Raw genomic sequence first — 10,152 nt, 5'->3', positions numbered from 1 at the left:
TTTCACCATGGTGGTCAGGCTGGTCTTGAACTCCTGACCTCAAGTGATCATCCCGGGTCTGCCTCCACAGTGCTGGGATGACAGGGGGTGAGCCACTGTGTCCAGCCAAATGGGAACTTTTAAATCATTTAAATGAGTGCCTTATCTGTAGCCCAGTGTCCTCTACACCTTTTCATCCTTGAAGAGTAACTGAGGATTTTCATGTAGAGATGGCTTCAACCTGCAGAACTATTTTGCCAGTTTTTAGGTTATTAGAAAAAAAATAAAAGGACAAAACAAGAAAAAATGTGACAGCAGCTAGGCGGGTATGTTAAGCATGGGGACAGCACTGGCCCCTAACTTGGGGCAGGGCAGCAAAAAGCACCTGATGCCACCTGTGGGGGGGGCACCTTTGTGAGGCCAAAGGGAGAGGCAGTCCTGTCCTGGGTCAGCGTCCTGTCACCACTTGGAATTCACCTCCACTCTTCCCTCCAGGTACATCCAGGGAGGGAGGGCGTGTTTCTTTTGGGTTTGGACCAAAAGAACCAAAGATGAGGGCAGAATCTTGTTCTGCCCTCCTAGATCCCAATTTAGCCTCAGCCACTCCAATCCCCTCCCAACCTCTCCACGGAGTAGTGGCGCAGTGATGGGTCAGGACCAAAGCAGGAAGCTGGGCCCAGCCAGGAGTGAGAGGTGTGGGTGGGGCTGCTGCTGCCCCAGGGCGAGAAGCAGGAGGGAAGGCGAGCCTAGCAGGCTGCCGGCGCCTAAGCGCTCACTGGTCTAGTGGACAGCCTGAGAAGGGGGGCCAAGGACCCGAGAGCCTGAGTTGGGGCCACCAGGGAAGTGTGGGGGGCGGGAGACAATGTTGGTGCCATGGTCAGTGCAGGCCCTGGCATTTGCCCGGAACACAGCCTGTAGGTCTCAATCTGCAGTGACATGGGAGGAGGGAAGGGAGAGGGGAACGAGGGAGACAAGAGGGGAATGGGGGAAACAGAACACGAGACCAGAATGTCATCATTAGATGCTTGTCTCCTGGATCTGGCTGTCCAAGGTCTGGGCCTCCCTTTGGTCACCACCTCCTGACAGGTTGGGGTGGCCACTGGGGCCACTGGCTGAAGTGGGGGCGCCAGTTTCAGGTGCTGCCCCAGAGATGGCTGGCTCCTCCCCAGTGGGGGGGCCCAGACACAGAAGAGCCTCGCTGCCACCACCCTCAGTCTTCACGGTACCTCCGGCAGGTAGGTGGCCCACATTATTGAGGGATCACCTTGGCCTGGGCCTTCTCCTTGAAGTTCAATTTCTGACTTTCAATCTTGACATCTCCTCCACCAGGCTTGTGCTTGATGTTAGCCTTAGACCCACACTTGGAGGAGAACTTAGAGATGTCCACTTTCTTGTTCAGAATCTGAACATTACCACCTCCAGGGACATGCTTAATATTGTCCTTGGAACCACACTTGGACTGAATATGGCTGTAGCTCACTTTTTTGGAGACCATCTGGACTTTCCCCGCAGGTGGTTTCTGTGCACTTGCAATTGGGCTGGCTGTTTTAGTGACTGCATTAGATTCAGGCTTTCAAGTTGTATCAGCTGCCTCTGTTTTTTTCTCTACTTTGGCCCGGCCTCCTCCAGGCTGATGCTTGATGTTTTCCGTGGAGCCAGCCTTGGAGCGGACATTCTTCAGATCAGGAGCAGAAGCATTGGTGGCCAGGCGGCTGAGTCTCAGGGTGGTGGAGCTGGGCTTGGTCGAGGTGAGCTTCTTGTCTATGGAAGGAGTGGTGGAGGGCCGAGATGGCATAGGTGTGGGCTTTACTTGGGTGGGAGCCACCTCTGCAGCAGGGGCTGTCCCACCAAGAGTGGTGGTTTTCTGCATGGAACTGGTGGAGGTGCTCTTGGGGCAACTCAAGTCAGCTGGAAGAGACTTTGCAGTCATCTTCTTGACTTCTGCAGGTTTTCCCTCAGTCTTAATGGTAGTGGGCTTCTTGGGTACTAGCGTGGAGGGGCTCCTACTACTTGGCCCAGTTAAGGCAACAGCGGCAGCTGTTGTGGCTTTTGGAACAGTTTAAGTGCTCTTGGCTCCAGATCTGGAGGCTGGGGCAGAAGCTGGCTGGGATGCTGAGGCCCACTTCTCAGGAGCCTTTGCTTCTGCAATGGGCTTTGTTTTTGTGTGTGTGTGTGTTTTTTTTTTGAGACAGAGTCTCACTCTGTCACCCAGGCTGGAGTGCAATGGTGGGATCTCAGCTCACTGCAACCTCTGCCTCCAGAGTTCAAGCAATTCTCCTGCCTCAGCTTTCTGCACAGCTAGGACTACAGGTGCCTGCCACGACACTAGGCTAATTTTTGTATATTTAGTACTGATGGGGCTCCTCCAGGTTGGCCAGGCTGGTCTTACACTCCTGACCTCAGGTGATCTGCACACCTCAGCCTCCTAAGGTGCTGGAATTACAGGTGTGAGCCACTGCAAATGGAGCAACTGTTGATATTTTAAAATAAAACATGCGTTTGCTATTATATTTAATCTGTATTTGTTTAATGCTTTCTGTGTTTTAGGCAGTGTCCTGGATAGATCTGGGGATTGTGGGGTTAGAAAAAGCACAGTTCATTCCTAAAACTAACATTTAGATACCCATAGCTGACAGAGAAGCAAATAAGGTCAAGCATTAATACGACAATGAATAAAATTCATCAAAACAGTGGGTAAGAAACATTTATTTATGTATTACTCATTAGTCATCTCCTTGATAAAGAAAAAGAAAGACCAAGAAAACTTGAAAACCAACCTATTTGGTCATCAGGGAAATGCACATCGAAACCACAATGAGATAGCCCGTTTTACACACTAGGATGGCTCTAATGACAAAGATGGACAGGGACAACTGTGGGCTCAGATGTGCAGAAACTGGAACTCTGTCGTATTGTTTGTGGGATGGTGCAATGGTGCAGCTGCTTTGAAAAGCAGCCTGGTGGATCCTTCAGTGGTTAAACACAGAGTTTTCTTACGACCCAGCCATTCCCCTGCTGGGTATTTACTCAAAAAATTGAAGACATGTACTCCAACAAGTACATACATAGACGTCCTAACTGTACACTAAGTGCTAAACATTATTTATGGTAGTTGCACAGTGGAAAGAACTCACTGCCCATCAACAGGTGCAGATAAACAAAATGTGGTCTCCTCATACAATGGAATGTCATTCAGCCATCAAAAGGAATGGAATTCAGATGCATAGTACATCGACGGACCTCAAAAATGTGATGCTGAGTGAGAGAAGCCAAGCACAAAACTGCATGGTGTGGGATACCATTTCTTTGAAGTGCCCCTAATAGTCAAATCCATGGGATAGGAAGTAGATTTGTGAGTAACTTCCTAGGTCTGAGGCAAATGGCAGAATAGGGGATGATGAAACAGGAAGTGTTGCAATGTTCCTATGAAACAAAGAGGACTACTATTATCCACGTGAACCAGAAAGTGTTGCAATATCCCTATGAAACATGAAGGTGCTACCATTATCAGGATGAACCAAGAAGTGTTGCAATGTCCTCATGAACCAGGAAGTGACACAATTATCCATATAAACCAGGAAGTGTTGCACTGTCACTATGAACCAGTAAGTGTCGCAATTCCCCTATGTGCCAGGAAGTGCTACAATTATTCCTATGAACCAAACATTCTACAGTTATCCATAGGAACCAGGAGGTGTTGCAATGTCCCTGTGAACAAGGAAGTGCTATAATTATCCATGTGAACCAGGAAGTGCTACAATTATCCATATGAACCAGGAAGTATTACAATGTCCCTATGAAACATGAAGTGCTACAATTACCCACAGGAACCAGAGGATTGCAAATGTCTTTATGAACCAGAAAGTGTGACAATATCCCTGCAAACCAGGAAATCTACAATTATCTGAATGAACTAGGAATTGTTGCAATGTCCCTGTGAACCAGGAAGTACTACCATTATCTGTATGAACCAGGAAGTACTACAATGTCCCTAAGAATCAGGAAGTATTACAGTATCCGTATAAAACAGGAAGTGTTACAATATTTCCTATGAACCAAAAAGTATTGCCATGTCCCTGCAAAGCAGGAACTGCTACAATAATCGGTATGAACTGTAAGTGTTGCAATGTCCCTGGGAACCACAAAGTGCTACTATTATCCACATGAACCAGGTAGTGCTACAATTATCTGTATGAACCAGGAAGTATTACAATGTCCCTAGGAAACAGGAAGTGTTACAATTACCCCCAGGAACCAGAGAGTTACAAATGTCTTTATGAACCAGAAAGTTCTACAATTATCGACATGAACCAGAAAGTGTGACAATATCCCTGCAAACCAGGAAGTTCTACAATTATCTGAATGAACTAGGAATTGTTGCAATGTCCCTGTGAACCAGAAAGTACTACCATTATCCATATGAACCAGGAAGTACTACCGTTATCTGTATGAACCAAGAAGTATTACCATGTCCATATGAACGAGGAAGTACAAGAAGTATCTGTATGAACTAGGAAGTACTACAATGTCCCTATGAACCAGGAAGTACTACCATTATCCATATGAACCAGGAAGTACTGAAATGTCCCTATGAACCAGGAAGTATTATCATGTCCATATGATCCAGGAAGTGCAACAAGTATCTGTATGAACCAGGAAGTACTACAATGTCCCTCTGAACCAGGAAGTATTACAATGTCTGTATGAACCAGGAAGTACTACAATGCCTCTATGAACCAGGAAGTATTACAGTATCCATAAGAAACAGGAAGTGTTACAATATTCCCTATGAACCAAAAAGTATTGCCATGTCCCTGCAAACCAGGAAGTGCTACAATTATCTGTATGAACCGGAAGCATTGCAATGTCCCTGGGAACCGCGAAGTGCTATTATTATCCATATGAACCAGGAAGTACTACAATGTCCCTAGAAAACAGGAAGTGTTACAATTGCCCCCAGGAGCCAGAGGGTTACAAATGTCTTTATGAACCAGAAAGTGTGACAATATTCCTGCAAACCAGGAAGTCTACAATTATCTGAATGAAGTAGGAACTGTTGCAATGTCCCTGTGAACCAGGAAGTACTACCGTTATCCGTATGAATCAGGAAGTACTGAAATGTCCCTCTGAACCAGAAAGTATTACAATGTCCGTATGAACCAGGAAGTACTACCATTATCTGTATGAACCAGGAAGTACTACAATGTCTCTATGAAGCAGGAAGTATTACAGTATCCATAAGAAACAGGAACTGTCACAATATTTCCTATGAACCAAAAAGTACTGCCATGTCCCTGCAAAGCAGGAAGTGCTACAATTATCTGTATGAACCAGAAGTGATGCAATGTCCCTGGGAACCACGAAGTGCTACTATTATTCGTATGAACCAGGAAGTGCTACAATTATCCATATGAACCAGGAAGTATTACAATGTCCCTAGGAAACAGGAAGTGCTACAATTATCCCTAGGAAACCGAGGGTTGCAAATGTCTTTATGAACCAGGAAGTGCTACAATTATCCATATGAACCAGGAAGTATTACAATGTCCCTAGGAAACAGGAAGTGCTACAATTATCCCTAGTAAACCGAGGGTTGCAAATGTCTTTATGAACCGGGAAGTTCTACAATTATCAATATGAACCAGAAAGTGTGACAATATCCCTGCGAACCAGGAAGTTTATAAGTAACTGAATGAACTAGAAATTGTTGCAATGTCCCTGTGAACCGGGAAGTACTACCATTATCCGTATGAACCAGGAAGTACTGAAATGTCCCTCTGAACCAAGAAGTATTACCATGTCCAGATGAACCAGGAAGTGCAGCAAGTATCCATATGAACCAGGAAGTACTATAATGTCCCTCTGAACCAGGAAGTATTACAATGTCCATATGAACCAGGAAGTACTACCATTATCTGTATGAACCAGGAAGTACCACAATGTCTCTATGAACCAGGAAGTACTACCATATCCTTATGAAACAGGAAGTGCTACAATTACCACTATGAATCAGAGGGTTGCAAATATCTTTATGAACCAGGAAGTTCTATAATTATCCATATGAACTGGAAAATATGACAATGTCCCTGCAAACGAAAAAGTCCTATAATTATCCGAATGAACCAGGAAGTGTTGCAAAGTCCCTGTGAACCAGGAAGTGCTACTATTATACGTATGACCAGGAAATACTACAATGTCCCCCATGGGAGGCCGAGGCAGGCAGATCACAAAGTCAGGAGTTCAATACCAGCCTGACCAACATCGAGAAACCCCGTCTCTATTAAAAATACAAAAATTAGCTAGACGTGCGGGTGCATGCCTGTAATCCCAGCTACTCAGGAGGCTGAGGCAGGAGAATTACTTGAATCCTGGAGCTGGAGGTTGCAGTGAGCTGAGATGGCACCACTGCACTCCAGCCTGGGCAACAAGAGTGAAACTCGGTCTCAAAGAAAAAGTCAAAAGTTGAACAATAACAAAAATAAACAATACCTATACTTCCTATGTTCCCACTGTCCAAACTCAATCCGCTTACCATGCCAAAGAGATGTCTCAGAAATGATAAGAATTCGATGACAATAACCAGGTCAGCAACACAGGAGACTTTGAAAAGTTACTCACTGTTTTCTCCACCAGAAAAGTCAAAGTCAGCCCCTAAGGGAGGGAAATGAGCTGTTAATAGCAAAGCTCTGAAAAATCAGGAAGCAATGACCCAAAACAGGTGGAGAAAACCCCACGGCCCCACATTCCTAAATTCCCCAGAAAAAGTGAATTCCTAGTTTCACATCACTCTTCCCTCGGGTGACAACTGTAAAAGATGAACATGTTGCAGGGGTAAGAGAGACAGAGAAAGAGAGAGGGACAGAGAGAGGAGAGAGATAGAGACAGGAGAGAGAGAGAGAGGAGACTGAGAAGGAGAGAAAGGAGAGAAAGAGAGGAGATAGAGAGAGAGGACAGAGATGGAAGGGGGGTACAGAGAGCAAGGAGAGAGACAGGAAAAAAATAATTTACAAATCAATGGTGCCACCAGTCCCAGGCTGGAATGCCAGCTCTACCTGCTGGCAAGTGTCTCCTGCCGAACCCTCACCCACCATCCTCTCCTCCTATGTTCCCAACAGCTGTTGTGAGGGAGACCCTAAGATGTGCAAACAGATTACTGTGAGCAGATGTGGGCTAGAGGGTGTCTAAGGCGTGGCTTTCCTAGCCCACATATGCCCCATACACTGACCTGACGATTCACCATTATGTCAGAGGTGCCTTCTGGTTTCAAGCTTTTCAAACCCCAGCTACATTTGAGGCACTTTTCAATTGGAAAGGCCGAACAAGGAGGCTTCAATGAAAGAAATCTGAGGGGTGCCATAGAAACCAGCACTCCTGCAAACCGTCTCTCCTGATGCAAGCATGGCGGTGCCTTTCATGCTGTCTGCCTGTTTCGATGCCTCTCTTCTCCAGGAACCGGAATGCTTCGGCCACCAGGACTCCCTTGCACATACTTCCCTGACCCCAAGAACACAGTAGGTGCAAAGGATGGAAGGAATGCGTGAAGGATGAAGAAATGTATTAGAAGAGACATGAGGAAAAACCCTTTCATCAGGTGCCTTGGGAGCAAATGCAGCTGATCAAACCCTACAGACATGCTGTCCGCAGTGGCGGCCTGCTGGCAAGAAGGAAAAACACTTAGGAAGAAAAGAGAAAACACCCAGTAGTGGGATTGCTGGATCAAATGGCAGTTCTACTATCAGTTCTGTCTTTTTTATTTTTCTTTCTTTTGACAGAGTCTTGCTGTTGCCAGGCTGCAGTGCAGTGGTGCGATCTAGGCTCACTGCAACCTCCACCTCTCGGATTCAAACTATTCTCCTGCCTCCACCTTCTGAGTAGCTGGGATTATAGGCATGCACCACCATGCCCATCTAATTTCTGTACTTTTAGTGGAGACGAGGTTTCACCATGTTGGCCAGGCTGGTCTTGATCTCTGGTCTCAAGTGATCCACCTGCTTTGGCCTCCTAAAGTGCTGGGATTACAGACATGAGTCTCAGCGTCTGGCCTGATCAAAACCATTTTTAACAAAGAGGAGACCACTCCCTTCCTGAGGGCATTAGATGAGGCCTTTGTGAGAAGGGGACAGTGTAGGTTAGCACCGGGAACAGAAAGGGTGTGTTTTAGTCTGTTTTCTGTTGCTAATACAGAATACCACACACTGAGTCACTTATTAAAAACAGAGGTTGAAGGCCGGGTGCGGTGGCTCACACTTGTAAGCCTAGCACTTTCGGAGGCCGAGGTGGGAGGATCACCTGAGGTAATGAGTTCAAGACCAGCCTGGCCCTCATGGTGAAACTCTGTCTTTAGATTTAAAAATTAAAAAAAAAAAATTTAGGTTGATGGCTGGGTGTGGTGGCTTATGCTTGTAATCCCAGCACTTTGGTAGGCCAAGGTGGGTGGATCGCAAGGTCACGAGTTCAAGACCAGCCTGGCAAGATGGTGAAACCCCCATCTCTACTAAAAACACACACACAAAAATTAGCCTGGCATGGTGGGAAGCACCTGTAATTCCAGCTACTCAGGAGGCTGAGGCAGAGAATTGCTTGAACCCAGGAGGAAGAGGTTGCAGTGAGCCGAGATCACGCCACTGAAATCCAGCATGGGCAACAGGGCCAGATTCTATCTCTAAATAAATAAATAAAAATTGAAAGAGAGTATTTTTACCTTGCAGTTGTGGAGGCTGGGAAGCCCAAGATGCCCAGCTGATCTGGTGAGGGCCTCAGTGTAGTTCATATCATGGAGAGAAAGTGCAAGAGGTGAGAAGGTACATGCCCAAGAGAAATAAGGAGGCCACACTCCCACAATAGCTAGGAACCCCTTCCTGCAGGAGGCATGAATTCCACTTAACAACCTCATGACTTCCCAGCACTTTGGGAGGCCGACAGCAGCGGATCACAAGGTCAAGAGTTTGAGACCAGCCTGACCAACATGGTGAAACCCCGTCTCTACTAAAAAATACAAAAAATAGCCAGGCATGGTGGTGAGCACCTGTAATCCCAGCTAGTCTGGAGGCTGAAGCAGGAGAATCACTTGAACCCAGTGGGCAGAGGGTGCAGTGAGCCAGGATCATGTAACTGCACTCCAGCCTGGGTGACAGAGCATGACTGTCTTAAAAAAAAGAAAGAGGCTGGGCGCGGTGCCTCAAGCCTGTAATCCTAGCACTTTGGGTGGCTGAGGTGGGTGGATCACGAGGTCAACAGATCGAGACCGTCCTGGTCAACATGGTGAAACCCCGTCTCTACTAAAAATTACAAAAAATTAGCTGGGCACGGTGGCACGTGCCTTTAATCCCAGCTACTCAGGAGGCTGAGGCAGGAGAATTGCCTGAACCCAGGAGGCGGAGATTGTGGTGAGCCGAGATCGCGCCATTGCGCTCCAGCCTGGGTAACAAGAGCGAAACTCCGTCTCAAAAAAAAAAAAAAAAAGAAAGAAAGAAAAAGAAACTGTGGATATATATATATATATACGTATATATATATATACGTATATATATATATATATATATATATATATATATATATATATATATATGAAAGAATACTACTCAGCCATGAAAAGGAATGAATTAATGGCATTCTTAGCAACCTGGATGGGATTGGAGACTATTATGCTAAGAGAAGTAAATAGAAATGAAAAAAACAAACATCGTGTGTTCCCACTTACAAGTGGGAGCTAAGCTATGAGGATACAAAGGCATAAGGATGACACAATGGACTTGGGGAATGGCAGAGACAGGGTGGGAGTGGCTGAGGGATGAAAGACTACAAGCAGGGCGCAGTGTATACTTCTAAGGTGATGGGTGCACCAAAATCTCACAAATCATCACCAATGAGCTCGCTCCTTCAACCAGACACCACCTGTTCCCAATAACCTATGAAAATAAAAAAAATCATAATTAAAAAATATAAAAATATTTGGGAGGCTGAGGCAGGTGGATCCCTTGAGTCAGACATTCCAGACCAGCCTGGCCAACCTGGAAAATCCTTGTCTCTACAAAAATCCAAGGATTCGCTGCATGCCATGGCGGGAGCCTGTAATCACAGCTACTCAGGAGGCTGAGGCAGGAGGATGGCTTGAACCTGGGAAGTGGAGGCTGCACTGAGCTGGGATCACACCACTGCATTCCAGCCTGAGGG

General features: G+C 46.2%; 1 protein-coding gene across 1 annotated transcript; it reads right to left on the bottom strand.

The window, feature by feature from the left end:
• Positions 1 to 900: 900 nt before the first annotated feature.
• LOC128930751 (microtubule-associated protein 4-like) lies at positions 901 to 2,140 on the bottom strand (the record flags this gene model as incomplete). Its single annotated transcript, XM_078364484.1, is given in 2 exon segments — positions 901 to 1,240; positions 1,242 to 2,140. Coding segments are annotated over 2 exon segments (1,143 nt in total), but the record flags the coding sequence as incomplete, so codon positions are not given.
• Between the last annotated feature and the right edge of the window lie 8,012 nt (positions 2,141 to 10,152).

The sequence above is a fragment of the Callithrix jacchus genome, chromosome Y (assembly GCF_049354715.1).
Source record: "Callithrix jacchus isolate 240 chromosome Y, calJac240_pri, whole genome shotgun sequence".
Lineage (NCBI taxonomy): Eukaryota > Metazoa > Chordata > Mammalia > Primates > Cebidae > Callithrix > Callithrix jacchus.
The sequence above is the reverse complement of the archived record's forward strand: the minus strand, read 5'-3'. Positions and strand labels throughout refer to the sequence as shown.